Raw genomic sequence first — 22,047 nt, forward strand, 5'->3', positions numbered from 1 at the left:
GCCTTAAAACACTGAACTAGGGAAAGTATTTATTTTTTATCTTACACATCAGATCAAAGTTGCACAGTTCTGAAGTTAGTAAGTCAAAGCTTCCTACAGGTTTTAAGTTTAATCTCATTAATCTAAGTTATATTGCAGAGGACCCATTAAATATACTCAAAGTAAACCTGTTAATGTCACCTATATTTAACTCATCTTTCTAAATCTAGTCCTTTATGTAGCAGATACCCTTAAACAATCAGAGTTGCTACTGAGACTTTATCATTATAACATCTATCAAATTAAATCATAAAATCAGATTAAAGCATTTGTCAAAGTATACAAGAAGTCCCCTCTCCATGCACTCCTTTAAAAAGCAGGTGGCATTCTTACCTAAACAGAAAAGACTGACAGAAATCATTACTGGTCTTCTCACACGAACTTGCAATGTTCTGACACAGTAAAACCTACTGTAAGTCTAGTAAACATGCAATAAATTCAAAATCCTCTTCCACATGTATAAGATGAGATCATTCAAAAGTATGACATACCCTTATTTTCATTCCTAACATTTCTTCACTACAGGCTATAATTGGCTCATTTTTGATAAGAACATAATGGGTAATTTAAGGGCTCACAAAATTCAGAACTACTTTCTCTACTCATGATACATCCATTTTTCCAAGTACTTTGCTATCCAAACACAGACACTATTGAAATAATATATCTTCCTAAAAACCGCCCTGTAAAAATATTAGCATATTCACAACTGTATAACTACTTGCTTCAACAGTATCCTACAGACTGATATCATACCTTTTATGAGAAGGCCAAATGCCAGGAGGACAGCGCTTCATACTGAACATATAAACTGCAGCTTCAGCAGTAGTGAAGAGACGACAGAAGCACAGAAAAGAACAAACTACCACAGCAGAAAAAAAAAAACAAAACAAAACAAAAAAAACCAAACAAAAAAAAAGTTGTAACTCTTACTAACCCTAGGGAAAAAAGCATTACAGAAGTTACTGAAGAACATCCTATCTCCTTATTTAATGTAATGAAGTCCAAGGTCTAGTATGATGGTTAGATTTTAAGACTGTATTTGAACATGAAAAGTTTTGTTTGATTTACACACCATACAAAAGATATTACATATCAGCTTGCTCAAATGTGAATAACTGCTTTAGCTTAAAACTGTTTTTATCTTTATGTTACTATCACTAATACACATCTTTAAGTTTGTTTCCTGGCTGCTATTTGAAACCCCAGTTCAGTGCTGTTTTTAGCTGACAACCATTGACTTCTGCTACAAAAAAAGTCCTAAGCTTCAGAAGAACTAAGCCACACTGAACTCTTCAGTCTTCGGACTGTAACTGCCTGACATTAATAGCTTGCCACAGACTAAGTGAAGGAAATTAAAACACTGAACTTCTTTCAGCTACACACATCTGAGAACATCCTTGCATTATATAAGAGACTGAAGATTCAGTAAAGGTAAAGGCTGACAAAATAAGACTTCTCAAGGGGTTTTTGCTAGTGGTATGGAACATATTTTTTTGTAAATCATTTGTCATATAAGCGTGGAAGTGGGAATGTTTTTCCTCAACTAGTTTTAATATGTTTCCTTGAAAGCCAGGCTTCTATTTTAACCATTACTTAGATCAGTGAAAAGTAGGTCTTCCAACTAGATCTTTAAAAAGCAGTTCGGCAAATTGGTATCATTACTGCTAATGGTATCATTTAAAGTATTGAACAAAACTTTTCAGATTTAAATCAATTTCTTACAAGGCAGTGCACAATGCAAACATTTTTCTGATCTTGTTTCAGCCATAAATGCATGTTCTTGCATATGCTATAGAGATTCTGAAGATTTGGTGCTCGTCTTGCTGGCCAGCCACATTCAGAAACCTGCAGGAAGAGAGAAACAGAGGTGAGAGATGAGATGAAACAGTCACAAACATTTACATAGCGTAAGCTGTGTCTATGAGGCAATTTTACAGTTTAATGCCACCTTCAGGCAGAAATTAAGCAAGACGCTCAAGAAAAGTAGTCTCATACTTTATAGGATGAAGTGCAATGTAAGTCCAGTCCTGTCTATAGTCTCCTGCACTAGAAGTATTAAGAAATCAGACTATTTCTTGCTTTAAGAAAATTTCAGATAGTTAAGTAAAGGACCTTTCAACATGATGTGTGCACATACTCCTAAGCAAAAACCCAAAACCAGAAAGACGTGGTTTGCCTTTACATTTGTCCTTTATTCAAAGGGCCTCAACAGTTAAGTAATATTCCTTCTGCAATTAGTGCTACAAAACACTATCAAACAATCATCTTTACTGCTGAGAGTCTATATTTTAAAATCACAGTCCAGTAAAAATGCAGGATATGAAACATGACCTTTGAGCACTTGCAACACCTAAAGAGCACCTAAATAGTACACATTCTGCCAGGAGCAAGGCAACAACTTACTAAGCAAGCTTTTTCTACTTTCATATTTGTATTTATTTTTTTTTTAGCCAGGACCACAATTGCTGAATATGGAAGACCAAGTTTTGCCAACAGCAACTTGTTTTTTTTACCCAGATAGAAGAGTTCAAGGGTTACTACGAGATTAATTACCTGAACTAATTAACTGTAGCTGAAGCTACAAAAAAGGCTGAAAGGAAAAAAGGCTGGGGGGTGTGGGCGGGAAAGAGTCTGACATGCAAAGTCCCATACAGTTTTTCACTGTATTCTGGTATTTTAATTCAAAAGAGAGGGCAGTTTCAGAAAGTGTTACTTAGCAAGAGATTTAAGTTGAACATTCTTTTGTTAGTGAACGCTTATGCAAAGTCACCACTGAATAAATAAAACCTAAGGCAAGGAGATCCTCATATTCCCACAGTCTAAAAAAGCAGGTGTATCCAAAAAAGCAAACAGAACTGATTTTTTTACTGATTTACCCTTTACCTTCTGCTCAAATTCTAGTTTTGTTAAAAGATGTGTACCATATATTACCTCTCTGAGCAACCTGTTCCAAGTAGGACTCAAAACTAGCAAAGACAACTTCAAAACTACCACTAGCTTAAGCTAAAGAAATCTGTAAATGTTCCATACAGATAACATACAGCAAGAAAATAGGATTTCATAAATACCTACTAAAAAAAAAAAAAAAAAACCAGAGTTAAGAAGCACAGAAGCTGGTCTCCTCTGATCAAGTTTAAGGCTTGCCATAATAATCTTTTGCAGGCACTAAAGAAAAACTAAGCTTCCTTAGCTTCCTACATCGCTGACACCCAGCACCGATAATGAAGTTAAGTCTGCCAGTATAGTTCACTATGCATCTGGATTTAAAAGAAGGATAGGGAAAATTTCCCCAATATATTTAAAGACTGTTTTCCAAATAAAATAGCTGTCTTTGTCTTCCGTTTAGGAAAAAAAAAAGTTTTGTAGAAATTCCCTAACTACTCCTAGCCAATAAAATGGACAGGAACCTGCAATGTTTTGACAAGTTTGAACTACGATTACCTCCCAGCAAAACAAAGATCATAAGACAAAACGAATGACAAAGATAAACATAGACCAGAAGAGCTCCAGATCACTGGTAGATTTAGCTGTGTTCGTATTACCATTCAGAGTACTAATACATCAGGAATATCAGTGTATAGGAACCTAAGATTTGCTTAACCAAAAAATCATCCCTAGGTTAAACAATTCCCCCATTACAGAATTTATCATTCCATAAACACAGATTGATACCTTTGTAGGATGAGGAATAAATCAGTTCACTGTCAGCCTCAGTAGACTGTCCAGCAATCTACTGCTAACAAGTATTGCTGAAGATTATGTTTGGAGGTACCTTCTCCAAATAATTATACTGGAGGTTTAGAAGGGAAAAAAAAAACGAAGGAATGACAAGCACTAGATAAAACACATTAAACATACCTCAGCCTGACAAGTTTAAGTGAACTTGGATAACTGAAGTAATGCTAAGGATGACTGTTTCAGGGTAAGGCCCAAAAAGGGTTCCCTGTAATAAATAATGCTTCTAAACTCTCCTCCGGGCAGTCAGTATTGTGGGGAAGGGGCATGATCTATATAGAATATTTAAGGTGAGGTCTAATGTGTCCAGGTCAAGAAAATTCACAACACAGTCTCCACTGTTGAGCTACTCACAGGTCAGTTGAGGTGTATTTAGGAGCAGACACTATCAGCACCTAACAGGTGGTCCTCACTACCTTGTTACTGAATTAGGCAGAGGTCTTCATTTTAGTATCAGAGAAATAGTCAGGCTAATGGAGGCTCAGCTAAGCTATACCAATATTTCAGGCAGTAGAAACAAGCAGTCAGCTAGGGCTGAGCCATATGGGAGTCAAATGGTACATAGAAAGAAAAGGAGAAAACCCAGTAAATGTGTTGTGCAAATCAGTCAAAGGTACCACTTTTGATAAAGGAAAACCTCCGAATTTAGAGGAGATTGATGTTTTAGTAACATTTTCAATTATGTCAAGTATTCTCCATTTAGACCTGAAAAATTTAAGGTACCTATACATTTTCTCAAAGATATTGCTAACCTAGGAAACACAGACTTTAGTCAGTAAGATTAAGGATTAGTCTTTAATCAGTTACATTTGGACTGAAAGCGAAGACAAGAAGATACAGGTTACTCTTTGACGTTATGTTTATATTTATTCTTTTGTCATCTTTTTGATTATACAGCCTACTTTAACATATTTCGCAGTAAAAGACTGAATGTATAATGAAGACATTGTGTTGAAAGACCTTTTACAGAAAAAAAAAAAACAAACCAGTAACTATACAAACCCTATTATGGAATCTTGAAGGCCGGTATGTTCTTGGAGAGAGATTGTACACAGCATAATGGCCAGGATGTTTAGAGTCCAGACATAACCGCACATCTTCTATGTTATTTTTGATGGCAGATTCTACACCTTCAGCTGGAAAGGACATCACTGAAGACAGAACAACAAACAACAGATGAAGTATTCACTTTTTTTGCATATCAAGAGCAATCAAATTATTCTTAAGACACACACAGTTATCATACCAGCAATTCTGGAAGTGATGTATGATATATCCAAGTCTCCTTTTGCATAACTGAAACAGAACAAATTGGAGTTAATACTGGGAAATAAATCCATTCAAGCCAAAAGTCCAAACCCGAGGTCTCCCAGGCTATGCTCCCTGCCATGAATGCTTCATTTCTTCCACGTGAGGCTTGCTACCTCACGCTTCAAGGTTTTCAAAACAGACATTATATTTGAACAGTTACTCATTTACATCAATTGCAACAAAACCATCTCTGGGGATTTTGTACATGTACCTTCAATGTTAAACTCATTCCTCTAGACCCTGCTCTTACTGATAAGCATTCATTGTAGGTAACAGTATGAAAGCCCAATGAGGATGCATTAACATCTTTAACAGAGGAAAACAAAATGCTTGAAACAAGGACTATTTATTGAAACATTACGTGTTAAATTATGTAACTCGTCATGTTACAATCTGGCTCAGATGGCCATGCTGCCCATTTTCTGGATTTCATATGAATAGAGGATACCTGAATATCTATCCTCATTTAACTCATTCCTCAAAAAATTCACTTCCAAAACTCCCACAGTGAGCACGGCATTAATCATTACTCATCTTTCTCATATAGTTGTGCACAATTTTAAAGAGCAGTCTTTTTGAAACACTCTCCCAAGTGATTTTTTTTTTTATATTTAGGTCCATTCCTTCCATCATTACCTGATCACCCATATTATGCCAATAATTTACTATTAAGACCACTATAATGACTGATTGTTTGTTTATAGGGATTCTGCTATGTAGCAGGATAAAAAAGACCTTGAGAAAAAGACTGAAGAGTCCCAGTGCAGGCCAGCACTCTTAAGTACAATCACATAGACCCTTGAGCATAATCAGAGGTCTGCACTCCTGATTGGCAAAGTAAGAACAAACCTCACCTACAGAATTTGGTTTAGACGTCCCTATGATGCATGTTTAAGGAATGCAGAGGCACTTTCAAAGCAATACTTCTGTATCACCATAAAGTTTCAAGACACTGCTTGAAAGAGCAGACCTAAATACTGCACACAAATTTTGAAACATCAAGAAAGAACATTATATTTTGATTCCTTACTGCTTCCTACTAAAACTGAAGGAGGCTGGAGGGATATGTTAAAAGATTATTGAATTTATAATGATTGGGAGGATGATTTTTGATAAGGCAAGAACAACTGTTCTGAAAGAAAACACATTAAAGAGTTATTTATGCAGAATGGCATAATCAGTGTCCTAACAACCAATGGCCTAAAGGGAATTAAAATCACCAGCAGGGAGCTTGAGAGTGTCACTAGATAAAACACATAAAAAAATAAAAATAATAAAAAATAAACCAACCTTGCATAAGGAGGTAGACAAAATGGCCAAGTAAGCACTATTTCAAAATTCTTCATCTTTGGAAAGACATAACTTAATTTCATAGTTCAACTGGTAACACTGTGGCAACCAAACTAATTAAGGTAGAAATTTACATTCACAGCTAATCATGATTTCGTACTAAAATTAGTGATGAGCATAGTCCTTCCTAAGATTGCAAAGTGTCAGTCATTATTTCTTGCTTACACCCACCAGCTTCAAGCAAGAAAACATGCAGATGATTCTAATGATATAAACTATTTTTGATAAAGAACCATTTAATACAATAGCCTGAGAACAAGAAACCATTATAACATCAGTGTTACAGCACCGAAGATAAGGAGCAACTAGAAACAGAAGCACAGGACTATTAAGAGCAAAAACTGACAATCCTCACAGATTCCTTTGGGAACACTTTCAACATACTGACTTCTTACAAGCAACACCATTAAATTTAGATTAGCTTTTTACAAAATTAAAATTATCAGGACCATGGATCTCACCATACACACATTGCTGAAAAAGTGCAGCTTGGCATGTCAACAACAGAGCACAGCCAACTCAAGCTTGCTGTTTTGCAGAAAAAAATCTGTATACCTGTAACAACTGGTAAAGCATCAGAATGCTTAACTAAAATGTAGCTGCTAAACTGCAGTATCAGCACAGGTCTCCTAAAACATGTGACTCTGTCCTTAAATTACTTTTCCTTGAATTTTATTTCAGAGCTATTTCAATAAAAGGCTTGAACATAAGCTACTCTGGTTTTAGGAAAGTGTTTCATGTAAGACTGGTAACTGAGATTGCTTTAAATGGCAGGAAGTTTAAAGAAAACACAAACAAACAAAACCAATAGTATTTTATGTGCTATTAAGCATTCCTACACATTTCAAGTGTAAGAATGCTTATAGTGTGCAAAACTGGTAAGCATTCCTACTTACTTAGTTACAACATTCCTGTAACTATAAATCAAAAATAAGGTCTTTCATTATGTGAACAGCAGAAATTCCATCTACATAGTGATGTTGCTGGCAGGTAGTAAGAGTAGAAGAATACAGAAACAAACCAAAAGACTGCATGGAGTATTTCTGGCTTGTGATCCATATGGAAAACTAAGTGTGCTTTTTAAAGCTCTAATTAACCTAAGCAAGAGAGTATTTTAGGACACCAATATTGAGTGACTTTTATGATTTTACTAGGCAACTTCAAGACATTTTGCAAGAAGTCTAGTGGGAAATCCAGCAAAGAAGATATGCTCATTTTGCAAAGCAAATACCTTAACAAAATCAGAAGTTTTAATCAGATGTTAAAAACTTTTCACTGTGTAATGGTTGGCATCATCAATCTTGACAGAGAACAGCTGCATTAAAGATCAAGTTAAAAATTAGATTAAGATTAAAAATTCACAAAACCAACTAGTTAGCATAAAGCACAAATTCTACAATAGTGCACAGTTGCCCTGTGTTACTAACAGCTGAATATGGGAAAGAATAAAGAATGACAGACTAAGCAGCACAGCTACAGTGCGAGCACGGGAACCATTATCTTTGCTTAAATAATGCTCTAACACTAAGCAATCTTCCTCTAGACATCTCTACACTCAGAAGAGTAGAAAAATATCTATTCATTAGCTAAATACCACAATTTTGCAGTTTAATTCTTAAACGCTGGGAAGAAATGCAGCACTAAAATCCACATCAATCCACTCCCAACTGGTTTTACTTCATAAAATTGAATTAATCATTCAACTACCTAAAGCAACACAAAGATCCATGAAATAAAACATTAATGCAGCATCAAACCAGAAGCAAAATTACCTTAGAAGCAATGAAAGCTAGCAATAAGAGACAGTTAATTGTTCCCTAGATTATTAGATCACCATCTCTTCAGTGAAAGAGATTGTTCTGACAAAGCAAAACAAGACAATCCTAAGTTTTGCATGCTGCTTTCAATACCTATGGAGACTCGATATTGAAAACATTTAGATATGTTTTTTGGTAGGGCATTTGTAACTTGTGTGGATGCAGACCTCAATATGCACAAAAGCTGGTCAATGGCCCAGCAGCATCACAAGCAAGATGAACAGAAGAGAGCTGTGTTGAGACCACATGGCTGCTGGCTGAGATATCAGACACACACAGGTACGTTTGCTGGAACAAATTTCCCTTCTACACAGATGCTGCTCTGTCAAATCAGGTCCCTCCACAGAGCAATGCATACCTGCTCTAGGTGTGTATACACCCTAGTACTGTCTTTTAAGTCAGTTTGTATCAAGAGAGGGCTGAACCTCTGTTGCTCTGTGTTCTCTCTCACATAGCTATAAACTGCTTCTGCCTTACCTGAATCTGTAATAGAGACTGCAACACCTGCAAGTGAGACGGCCTGGGGGACAATCAAGATGGCCCTCATTCACTCTCCTGTTCCCAGCAGCCTGTGACATGTTAGTTTTCAGGCTTTATCACTTACTAGTGTAAATGAGACCAAAATCTGAATCAAGGTAAGGGAGCTATGGGAGAGAAGAAAAAAAGTATTTTCTGTAGCAACTACAAAACACTAACTCTTCCACTTGTAGTTTGTATTCAGTGAGAAACAAGCTTGTCTGCAAAAAAAGGAAGTAACTCCACATTCAGAAAAGCAATGGTAAGTAAGGAGAGCACCTACCTAACAAGATGACAAACTCCAACACACAGAGTGCTTAAGTGTGGTGAGGAAAATGCACAGGGAAGAGACATTTTAGTTTGTCCAGAATGTCTGCTTCTCATGTTGGTTGAAGAGTTTTGGAAAGGCAGTCAAGGATGCAACTGCTGAACAGGTATTCTCGTAACCCTGATGGTGTTGGCTGTAGCCACAACACAAGTTTGTAAAGGCAGAGAATGATCATGACAAACAGGTATGTCCTACAGTAGATGCAAACAAAGAATTAACACTTCAGCTTGGTTAAAGCACAAATAGTTTAAGAACGTACAAGTCCAGTGGTGGGACTCTCAGCAGCACAATGAATATTAAATGTTAAAGAACCTGGGACTACCTTAGGTCCTGCATAACATCAAGTATTGCTCATGTTAATTCCATGTCCTGCCATTTCAGTGAACTGCCAAATACCGTTAAGATTCAAAATACACAAAAGCCTTATCAAGGAATTAAAATTAAATAACTTTTTTTTTTACTAATACTTAGTAGGTTCCACAAAGACATGCACTATAACAACTCCAATAGCGCTCACATTCCTCACAGAGGCTTAAAGCTACCAAAAAGTAAATAATCATGCAAAATAAGGTTTGAAGCAGTTTAGAATATTTCAACAGTTCCTAATATCCCACGCAAATTTAAAGTATAAACAATACTGTCATGGGGGGCTCTGCAGGAATCAAGAGCGTCAAGTTACATCTCAATCTCACTTTCCAATTTTTCTCAAAAAAAGGATTCTAACTAACGCACCAAGCATATATTTCAGCCAGAGAAAACTGACTAGGAATTCAGAAGCTGAATAGCAACTCTAGAATTAAAGAGATACCAGACTTTGGGCAGTTCCCATAATCTCAACAAGGAAGAGTAAAGAAGAGAATGTGAACTGAACAGCAGCTTTTCAAACAGCAAGTGACCAATGTCCTACACTTCAGAAGCTGTCAGATGACCTCTGCAAACACAGTTAGATGTACAGTTACTACCTCATTCCTTGCACACTACACTTACTATGCAACCAAAGGAAATCACACAAAGCAAAAAGCCACGTACACCTGTCAGGTTAGAGAAACAAGGTTCAGGCAGAGAACAAGCCATTCCGTATTAAAAAGTCAATTTTAGATGATCCTAATCCACTACTACAAAAGGGGAAAATGGTACAGTAAGAAATTTTAAAAAGTAATTAAAACTTCCAGTGGCCTTTAAGGAAGAAGCCACTCACAAGAGCAGGAAAACAAAACTTCTTCAAACATAAATGACTGTCAGAGGCACAACAATCCAGAAACTCATGTCGAAACAAGAATGAGAAAGTGGAAGTGCAAGAGTGCTTCAGAAGCATGTAGTGTACAATCAAAATTCGCTATCAGAATAAGATCTAACACAGGATGGGAAAACAGGGCTTATAACTTTGTTACAGGTAAAGAAGAATTTAAGTCTTATATGTCACAAAGAAAGAAAAGCAAATTCTCTGCTGCGAGACTTAATCTAGGCAAAGCTGGCATAATTTAAGACAAGGAATTAAATACCTTCAAGTTTATAAGTATTACAGCCATCAAATGCAAAGAATCTGCAGAACATTCCATGTTTTACCAACAAAGTACATTTTGTTTAACAAGATACCACAAAAGGAACAGAAGTAGGACTGAAGAGGAGGGGAGAGGAAGTTCAGTTCTGCAGAAGGTAGGTACAAGGAGGTAAAGAATAGAGGCCTGCAAGACAGCACATGCTAAAGAAATACAATGGAGAGCAGCTACTTAAAAGTTGTGGCTCATCATGTTACTTCATACATGAAATTCCTACAGTTCTGCTGAGCTGCTAACAGGTCACCACTTTTCATCATGCACAGCTCACTCCCCTTGTACACCTCCCTGTCTTCGCTTGACTCACTGTAGTTTCCCCACGTTGTAAAGTCTGATGCTACTGCTTCTGTAGAAAGCTTAAGGACAAACCAAAGCTGAATAGCTTTTGCAACTTTTACAAGACAGAGGACCTGACCTTTCTAACCCACACATGGTAAGTTTAAACAGTCTAAGTGTAAGAGCAAACAGCTAAAAACGCACTTGAACTAGCTACAGAGGTGCAATATCTACAGATCTAACTTACCTGATCATTACAAACATTTTAGAGTGCACTATGCACAAGGTACATTCAGTGACAGAAAAACATGTGGCAGGCAATAGAGTTCACAAGCCACACCACAGTATCCCAATTAAAGGGCCACAAACCGTACAGTGAGGGACAAGGTGCAATATTCCTTAGGAAGCTCTAGTTCAGCCATGGTATTCAGTAGTGACTTACCTGTTCTTCCTAGAATTAAGAAAAAACTTTTACACTGCATAAAGTTTTATTATGAGTTAAAAATAGGTGAGTCATACAGATTGATTAATATCGATCACACAGAGGTACTAGAAACATTTGGATTGGGACTGAAAATCTGATTAGAAAAAAAATAATCATACATGAGGTATCTGAGAACACACGCATCAAAACAGTGAGAGTCTTCTTCCATGTAATACAGGGCAAAGGAGACAAACTGCAGATTCTCTCACTTTGCTTTGATGGCATGGGACTCCACCTGCAAACTAAACTGGACAGAAGAGCTAATACATTGTTTCCCTGCAGTTTTTCTTCTTGCCTCGATTCCCTTTATTTGTACCTTTCACGACCTTTTTTTTCTTCCTCTCTCACACATGGAGGCTCTAATTCAATCTATTCATTCTGAACCATGATAGTCCGTACCTCTCCACCCTGCTCCAGCCCCCACCTGCTCATCTCTTCCAAGCTTTAGTATCCAAAATGCAGCATGAAAAGTAGTACGTCTGGACAGGCTTTTGCCCCCAAAGTTCTCATATCTAGTATATAATTGCTAAAGAAACACTTGTATTTATATCATCGATAAAATCTGAGAGCTAGCTACCAGCTCTGAGAGCTCATACTTGAAAACCGATGCTGAAATTGATCATTTCTGGAGTAAGCTCCTGATCCTTCATTTAAAACTTTTACCATCACAATTTAAGTTTGGTGGTTTGGGGGTTTTTACTCACTTGGCCACAGACTGGATAACTTTAGAAGATGTATCCTTAATATTAGTGAAAAATCGCTCTGTTCCACCCCTCAGAATATCAAAGAACCCTCCATAAGTCTGGTCACATTCCGCAACGGTCAGGCCTAGAGTAGTTGAATAAAAATAATTGTACTTTAAGTCATATCCTGTAACAGGCTCCATATTAAAGCAAGTTGTCTATAAATCTGGAAGCGAACGCACATATAGGCTACACCTTGTGTAAGGCTCAGAGTTCCAAAATTCTGCTTAACTATGACCTATCCAAAAATAGTACTTCCTGAAGTGAGGAGGTTTAGCAAACAACTTAACACATTGTAATTGACTGTTAAATTTAAGACAAAACAAGGTAAAAAAATTTCTGAAAGTAAAGTGTTTATTTTATATAACCAGTGCAGCAAAGTACTGTTTAGTTTTTTTTAGTATCAGTCTCTTAAAGTGCAGCTTATCATTAGCAAATCTACTTAAGTACCCCCAGTAGACACATTTTAATGCAGGGCTTGAAAAGCAGCTGTCACAATTCAGTTACTTTTCAAGTACAACGTCCCAGCACAACATCCCTATTAATGTGATTATATACAGCAAACAGTACTCATTCTTGCACAAAACAGACAGCCAGACAGCCTTTTGATTACAATCCTATTAGGAAGCTGGATTCTTCCACAGAAATTGATAGGTAACATTACCACAATAAATATTACCGATTTTAAAAGTTTTCTTGGAACATTAACATCCTTTGTCTCACTGGTAATTCAGTATATCAAGCAAGAAATATCAAGCTGGAAGGAAAATTGAATACAGTACAAAATAATCCTTTGCTATCTTCTACATTAATTAAAGTGTTCCACATCCACATATGATACATATGATGGGTGCAGAAATTGCTTTTTAATACAACATCAGATGCAAATAAGCCTACCAAGCTTCTCATTTTCTCTACTACATTAAGTGCAATTATTTTCAACTGAATCAACTCTGGAATATTTATTTTCACAGAATGGGTATGTCAGCTATTAAATGTGTCACTGTGGAGACATGTTTTGTTTGACAGTTTAGTATTGCTAGTCCAACTAATTGTTTCTCAGATGGAACCACAACTTCTTCTCACCTTTGATATCCTATGGTGAAACCATCTCCTGAAGGCCTCCCTGCACAATACTCCCTAATCAGCTGCACTCAAGGAAATACCAAATATTTCTGAAAGTACTGACTAAACAGCAAATAAACTGAGTTTAGGATGCTGCTTTTTACTTTTGAGGCTGTTAGACATTAGTCTTTTGGAAATGACAATACTAAATAGCTTTAGACTATGAACGCTGTTAGATGCACTTCAAACTATCACAGGGGCATCAATAGTCTTTTGAGGGAGAAAGTAGGAGGGAGAGAAGGACCCCAGATACTTACAGAAGAATTTCTTCCTCATACATGCTTTTTGCAGGCTAAAATAAATACATGTCAGGTCAGTGACTCCTTAACATTAATGAACTACTGTGGTCCATAGTCAAATCCCTGCAATTGCTTCTGCAGTTCTTTATTGGACTTTCTCAATAGTAAGACATCAAGCCCATTTTAGCATAGTTGTATCAAAAGCCAGAGAATGGTTGCTATATTTTTAAGTTGTAAGTGATGTTAAGTAGTTAGTCTTAGAAAGCAAAGACAGCTGTCACTTTCTTACACCAGTGATCCAATATTGTACACAAAGGATATGTACTGGTTTCTGTAACTTCTGCTGAAGTAACAAGTTTTCAGATAAAATACAGCATTTAAAATTTATAGAAGATTTTTAACAATTTGAACTTAAACTCTTCTTAAATTCTCCACTTTACACAAGACACTTTAAAATCTCATTGCTTCACTGAATCAGAAAGTTTGAGGTTTACAATGAGCCACTTTTATCTGGTTTTATAACCTAAAGACTACCTTCTCCACTGCTTTTGCTTTTAAGAATATTATCGCTTATTGTATCTGTACTTTCAAGTTTTAGTTGACTTGTTTCAACTCTCCCACATCTACAGGTCCATAATGCATTTCAGTTTCAATTACTTTACATAGGAAACCAAATTTTATCTTGCCCAGCAATGAACTTCAGAAATTCACATTTTATATGCATCAACATACAAACAAACCCTGAGAAAAATAAAATAAAGTTAGAAACAGCAATATAGATGCAAAATAGCTAGTACTTCTGCAAGATGTCTAAAACCCCCAAATGTTTCCCCTCTACCCCCCAGAAGTTATGCAACTAGTTTTACACTCTCTTTCTGCACTTACCTGCATTGTACATATTGTTGAGCTGTCCTGCTGGCTTGGAGCTCTGTGAAACAGAGGTCAGAGATGTCCGAGGCTGAGCATTGTTTCCATAGCCTCCATTTTGTTCCAGGAGCTGAGAAGATTAATAGTTACTATAAGTATTTTCTTGCAAAGTTAGCCAACTTGTTATGCCTTGTAAATTACTTTTACATGGTGAGAACATGCAAGCTGAATCTCAGGAAAAAGCCAGAAGTTAAGATAACTAATTGATTCACTTCCAGTTTTGTGAAAATTAAGCATTGAACAAAACATACCTAAGCGGGTTTCAAGTCAGTGTAGGCCGAGCTCTCATATAATGGATTTTCCTATGCAATTATGACTAAATGCAGCATGTTAAACAGACCACTTGCATACTAAAGAATGACCTAAGATCATGAAAAGTTTTTCAACAAATAAGAACTACAACTAGTTTTCTTGCATGTCACATTCCTTAAAAGTGATGCGGATCAATTCAATTGAATTTCAAAACAAATGAGTGTGAAATTTTCAAAAGACTAAGGAACAGGGCACTCGCTCACATCTGTTACTAAACTCACACTCACTGGATAAAACAGAAGAGAAAGGAGACCTAATCAATAATACTCCTTATGAGACATCTTTACCTCTGTGATGGGGGATTTAGGATTCACATTCCTAGCAGCTGCAATCTCCTGCAGTTGATTAACAAGCTCAGTGATTGACAGTCTCTCCTCAGGGTTCACCTTCAAAGCAGAACCTAAAAAAGAAATTCAGACAATGTAACAGAAACCCTTCAGAGCTTTTCTCCCAGCATATATTAATAATTTCTTCAGGGCATTCCAGTGCAACAAGTAATCAAGCATCTAAACAGTGTAAAGCAATTGCTAAAACCGTAACCAAATATAATTGTCATAACAGGTACCCATGAAGTAACACCATTTCAGTCAAGAGTATTTCAAAGAATATACTTTAGGATCAGTTGGTGATTAACATGAGAAATAACTTTAATCCTGTTAGAGTTAGAGACATATTCAAGTTTCTAGTAATCTATTCAAAAGTTAATGGAAATAGAATTTCTAAAGCAAATTCAAAGAAACTAAATCAAAACACTAGCTGTTCCTACGGACAATTTCAAATCCTAAGCAAGACAGGCAACAGAACTAAAAAAACAAGTTTCATTTGAAATTTTGATAATGGATTAAAATTTTTAAAAAAACAAGAAGTTCTTTCAGTTAAGCTTTTCCATCATTCCACGTCAACAATGTTTAACAATAGTCATTAAAAAATGTATCCATGAAGACATCAAATTAAGTAACATTGTAAACTTACGGATGAGATCATGAAACACAGAGTAGCGGGTGTCATTTTGGGGGATCACATATTTCCCATTGACTATGCGAAGTTTAGCTCCATCTTCAAATGGATGTTGCCTAAAGCACAGCAAGTACAGGATACAGCCCAGAGCCTACAGAGTTAGACAGAAATATTTCACAGAATCATGGAATTATTTATGCTGGAAAAAAAAACACTTTAGATCACAGAGTCCAACCATTAACTTAACACTGACAAGTCTATCAGTAAATCATGTCCCTAAGCACTACAACTATATATCTTTTAAACACCTCCTGGGATGGTGGACAGACTTTTCTAATGCTGGACAACGCTTCTGGGGAAGAAAGGTTTCCTAACCTCTAATCTAAACTCTCTGGTGCAACTTCAAGCATTTCTCCTTGTCCTATCGCTTGCTACTTGGGAGATGAGACCAACACCTACCCCGCTACAATCTCCTACTCCAGGCTACACAACTGCAGTTTTCTCAGCTGCTCTGCCAGATGACTTGTTTTCTAGACCCTTCAGCAGCTTTGTTGTTCTTCTCTGGACCCACTCCAGCACTTCAATATCTTTCCTGAAGTGAGGGACCAGAACTGAACAATGTACTTGAGGGGAAGCCTCACCAGTGCTGAGTACAGCGGGATGATCGCTGCCCTGGCCCTGCTGGCCACACTACTGCTGATACAGGCCTTCCTATACTCCAGCAGCTCAACACTTCCACCCAACTTGGTATCATCTGCAAACCGAGGATGCAAACAATCTCCTTGTCCAGTTAACTGATAAAGATATTAAACAAAACTGGTCCCAGTAACGAGCCCTGAGGAACACAACCTGTGACCAGCCATCAATTGGATTTAAATCCATTCACCACCACTCTTCAGGCCTGGCCATCCAGTTCTTTTACCCAGCAAACAGTACACAGACATCATGGTGGTGTCACAGCAAGCAGAACATTGGCAGTGGCAGCTGGTGATACCGCCAGCCCAATATGGGTATAAAAAGGGCTGTGTGAGCCCAGATTGGCAGATGAACGCCCAGATCAGGAAGGACAGGGAAGGGAGGGCACAGAGACAAGGGGATGCCTGCAGTGATGAACAGTGGCTACTCTGAACTACAGCTGGACATCCAGACAGGGAAACTACCAGACCACAGCACACTGCAGACCTCTTCCTCCTCTGCCACCAAGCTGGAGAGTTGTCAACAGTTTGCAGAAGAGGTAACACCAGCTCTTACCCCATGGTGGTCTTACAGGGAGCTGGAAGCTCCCCAAGGCTTCCAGCAAAGGGAGCTCTGTTTTCACTGGATACCCTGGGACTGAGCTCCTGCCACAAGCCCTAGTGAAGCAGTGGCCATGTAAGCAGGCAGAATGCTTGTGGTGGCCAGCATTATTGTCCTGGATGGATGTCTCCCCGCCATCAGGGAGGCAGGGAATGGGCAACCTTGATGTAAGCCCCAGGCAGGGGCTGCCCATATTAACAGAGGGTGGCTACTACGGTTGGTGGTTCTCCTGCCTTCGACAGCTGCAGCCTGGACCAGGGCACAAGCACACTTCTGTCCTCTTCCTCCCCTACCATTCAAAGGAGTGTTGCAACTTTATACAAGGATATTGACCCAATGACAAAGAGACACCTTATCTTGAACCTCTACACCTTATCTTGAACCTCTACACCTTATCTTGTATCTTATGAGATAGCACCATGGTCCTAGAGGAAACTGCAAGGTCCCCACAGCTGTGAACAAAAGGAGGTCTGCAACACCCACCTTCTTTATGTGAAACTTACCACAGAATGGCAAGAATTTACAAATACAAGTTTTCCGATTCATGACCTATTGGCTGGTTGTTCTTGTTTGTGCTGTCTTTAATTCAGGCAATAATATTTAAAGCAGAATTTTAGACTCTGAAACTGATTAAGCTTCCTATTGCTGCTTGCAAATTGCAGGTTTCAATCATCAACTGCTGATTTATGCAACTCTATATATTCCCAGAGCTTCAGAGATCAGCTTCACATTTTTTTAGAAATTTAGAACTCCTTTTAGCTTCACACTCTTGATGCTTCTCTGAAGACAGACCACTTAGTGAGACATTCATTTGTTTGGCATGTCAATTAGAGAACTCCAAGCAGCAGTTCTGCTACTAAACAGCATTGACGGATTTTTCCCATTTATGGAATTTTTCAGGTTCAGAAATTCTTCTATTCTTGTCTTTATAAAAATAATTATAATAAATTCATTTTATGAATTTCACAGTGTACAAAAATGAGTAGTCCTGCAACACCAAACATGTTCAAGAACAGATATTTTTCTTATAAAGAGGCTCTGAAGCTTTCATACCTTCATCCTGCACTTTAAGGAGACTCATTTTATTTGTGGAGACAGAATTCAGTCTTTTGTATTTCTAACTCATTATGCAATGCACCTGCTACATAAACATTTAAATGTTAATCAGTTTAAATGACACTAGGGGGACAGAATCTCTCAAACACTTGTTCTGGTAAAGATTTGAAGAAAATAAGCCTGAAATGATGGCCTCAATACTTCCTACAATCAGAAGGCTATTCAGTTCTTAAACCAAGTAATTTTTAACAACATTTTCAGACAGGTTCATTCAAGTCTCATAAATCACAAAACCAGGACTACCAATCCTGGGAACTTTCAAATACCCCAATACACCCAACCTTGAGACCCGTGCATCCTGACAAAAGAACAACCACCAAGAAGTCAGTTTTGAATTCTAATGTCTGAATAGTTTGGGTGTTATGGATTAGTTAGGCTAATTTCATCTCTTTCTTAAATAAATGTAAATTGATATATATTCTGTGTTTTCATGTAAGTTAACAGATTACTGTTATTACTGTATAACAATTCTACTGAATTACAATGTTCAGCATTGCTTCTCACAGTGGAAATCAAGCTAGATCTTGGAGAAAACCTCAAATATTCATCTCATTCTCTTAATATTTAGATACACAGTTCGTTATTGAAGTTTATTTTGACATAAGACAACCTATTCTGTGTTTATTTCAGTGTTTTTATTTATTTAATCAAATTAATACAAAGACTGCAAAATCAGTTTCACCATGATATTAGTAGCTATGATACAGCAAGAGAAAAATTTCTTACCCAGATGTCCTGTTTTTCACCAATTGGAAAATTCGAATACAAGTCTACCATTTCTGGTGTCCTGTACATTGGTGTTGTATTTCTTGTGATCTGCAGAAGACAGAATTTCTTTAAACAGAAGCTTGAATAATAAGCTCTAATGACAACCAAACAAGGAAACAGCTCCCCATAAGGAACAGACAGCATTCTTGCTTTGAAAATTAATTTTAGAAACACTTGATGGCAGAAGCCATCAACTGAGTCCTGCAATAGTCACAGTAGCTTTGATATAAGGCCACATAAATACTCAAAGAAGTAATAGTGATATTCAAGAGTCTTTCCAAACTGCAACGCACATTAAGTAAAATCACTGTTCTACATTAGATAGAAAGAGATATGGACACAAGTACAGAAAAAAAAAAAAAAGCCAATAAACCAGGTAGTGAATTCATGCTCCAATGTGTATTTTTGACTTAATCACACTTAATGACAGAGTAGACACATCTTAAGAGTTAAACTATGTTCCCAGGGATCTTTCAAGAGACCTTTTCTACCATCTGTTTGCACAGGCTATACAAGAATGTAGTACATCATATTTCTTCTCCAGGAATCAATGGGTTACTCTCCAAGGATGCTGGATTCCAAAACAGGGGGGGCTTACAGGGGGAATTCTGGTATCAGAAATTGCACACATGCATTTTAAATGTCACTGTATTTCTCCATACTTAATACTGAGTCCAGCTGATACATTACTTTAGACTTACCAGCATTACTCTAAACTCTAAACTAAGACCAAATGCACTTTGCAAAAAACACACTGCATGCTTGACACTATCACTGAAGTCTTAGAGGCACTGCCATACTCTGTATTCAAATTCCACTGAGCAGACTTTTCGCTTCTTTATTTAAACCATTCTGAACAATTGAAAAACAGATGAGGGGGGAATCACTTTGGCATAACTAATTTTTGACTTCCTGTTAAATGTGCAATTAGAAGAAGCTCTAGTAATCACTCCTATTTTCACACCAGACTGCAGAACTGACATTGCCCAAGTTGAAGCAGTATTTGTATATACAGCTACAGAGCTATGATTATAGCTGCAGATGGTATTTGAACTCTGGCAACACAAATACAAAACCAAAGCTTTACAAACAACATTACAACTGAAACAATCTTCAGTTGTCTTAGAATTCCCATGAATTAACATCAGATTAATAGTAACCCTTAAATGAATCCACTGCTGATATTAAGATTAATCACATTAAAATAGTCTTACCTCTTCTTCAACCAGTGCTCTCTTTTGTGCAGACCAGTTGTAGTCAGGATAGTAAGCTATAGTTGTGGCACTACCGAAGTCACAAAGTTTAATTGTCCCTTGGTTACTAATAAGCAAGTTTTCGACCTTCAGAAAAGAAGTGGAATAATAAATCAAAGATGCCTTTTTTCCTGTATACTAACAGGTATGCTTTTAAACATTGACTCAACTGTGCATATATATGAAAATACACACTTATACCTGACCTTTGTCTACAGGAGCACAAAGATTTCAGACAGTACTGTAGATGTATATGGTAGCAATCCAGCCAATTTTTAAAAGGAAGCACCAAAAACACTATGAGCAGGAAATGTTCAGAAGATCAAGAAATAAACCCCAGGGAGAGGGGGAAAAAAAAAAACCCCAACATTTCATTAGTGCCTAATAAGAAGCCAGTTCTTCAAAGGACCGCTTGTAGAAGCAGTGTCTTTGAACCTGAATGTTTTAATGCATAAAATTGAACACTCTTAGCTTAACTGCAATGGAGTTGAAGTTATGACTCTGTAGACATATGACATGAAGGTTCAAGTAGAAAAAACAGGCTACTGGGGGACCCCCAGAAAGAGTCAGTTGTGACATTGATATCACCGTAGAAACAGAAATCAGCTATTTGAGGACCATGTGCTGCCTGAATAGTTTATCATTCCCCCCTTTTCTACTTCATATAATCCAACCTCCTGGGATTGCTAAGTGAAATAGGGAAAAAACTTAAGGAGACAGTAAAAGTAGGTATTGGGCAGAAGCATTGTGGGGTCATAATCACAAAGGGGCTGAAAAGAATATTTATATCTCTGTATGAAGTCAGGTAAAGGTGTAAAAGCCAAAAGGTATATTAGTAACATTACAACACTACACTTCAGGTAACTAGGTTTGTCTTACCTTTCCCTTTGAAACCACATCTCTGGACATCCTTCCGTAAAACCTCAGTTTTCAGAACATACTACTAGCCTGCCTTACACATGCTCCTTCCAAATTCTTCCACCATAAAATTAATTTTGACTACCCTACAGGAAGACGCAAGCTCTGTTAATGATGGTTAAAGTATCAATCTCAATGAGCAATCTGAATTCCCTTCTTTGTTGGATAACCTTTGCTTATCTCCATGTACAATAAGAAAGGCGTGTAGTCATTCACCACAAAATTTAGACACTAAAAATGGTCACAGTTAAGACCACAGATCCAGCTTCTGCACACATATATTCTATTTTTTGTGCTTTGGTAAAAGTTGCTAATAACTTAAAACATTCCAGCTGCTTATTGAGATCTGAACAAGCTCTGTGACCTGTGTTATGCAGATTAGCTGTGCTCTGCATGGCAAATCCTGAAAAGATCAAATTCAGACAATTAAAATACCACAGAAGCACTGATATTTTACAAACCTTCCTCTAACTAGCTCAGAATTTTTACAACACAGTAACTAGCTCGGTTCTTACAGTGCTGTACACGCACACACTGTAAGTGCAAACTTCATGCAAAGAAGTTCAGGAACAAAGACTGCATTACACTGACAAGGAAGAGAAGAAAAGCACAGGAAAACAGAAACAACCACCACTACAAAGGTGAACTCGTTTTTAGGCTGCACTGTAGAAATTCATGAATCCTCAGACTGTTACGACTCCAAACTACCACGCCCCTCCCCAAAAGCTATATTACATCTCAGGTTCAAAACTTTGACCACAGGTTTTTATGCTAGTGACCTTAGTTCAGCCTTTTGAAAAGGTTACATGACCCATATTTGGCTTCTGACTATAGTAAGGTCTCTGCCTATTGCAGCACAACTATCACCCAATCTTGCCTTGGAGCCCTGGTAACATGAAACCAACACGAAAACAAATTCCCGCCTTTCTCCATAGTTTATCTCTGCCAGGAACTTGTATTACTTGACATGAAAAAACA

The 22,047-nt window shown here is 37.3% G+C and overlaps 1 protein-coding gene across 1 annotated transcript in view; it reads right to left on the reverse strand.

Moving 5' to 3' along the window:
• Positions 1-22,047, reverse strand: part of GAK (cyclin G associated kinase) — a 51,443-nt gene that overhangs the window by 24,215 nt on the left and 5,181 nt on the right. The window contains exons 5-14 of the mRNA XM_010009150.1: positions 20,113-20,238; positions 18,857-18,946; positions 15,734-15,869; positions 15,049-15,161; positions 14,408-14,519; positions 12,120-12,243; positions 5,024-5,073; positions 4,780-4,928; positions 1,754-1,887; positions 796-918 (exon numbers count right to left, since the gene is read on the reverse strand). Of these exons, the coding sequence (XP_010007452.1) occupies positions 796-918; positions 1,754-1,887; positions 4,780-4,928; positions 5,024-5,073; positions 12,120-12,243; positions 14,408-14,519; positions 15,049-15,161; positions 15,734-15,869; positions 18,857-18,946; positions 20,113-20,238 (1,157 nt within the window). The remainder of the gene's footprint in view (positions 1-795; positions 919-1,753; positions 1,888-4,779; positions 4,929-5,023; positions 5,074-12,119; positions 12,244-14,407; positions 14,520-15,048; positions 15,162-15,733; positions 15,870-18,856; positions 18,947-20,112; positions 20,239-22,047) is intronic.

Source organism: Nestor notabilis, unplaced genomic scaffold (assembly GCF_000696875.1).
Source record: "Nestor notabilis isolate BGI_N333 unplaced genomic scaffold, ASM69687v1 scaffold22092, whole genome shotgun sequence".
NCBI lineage: Eukaryota > Metazoa > Chordata > Aves > Psittaciformes > Psittacidae > Nestor > Nestor notabilis.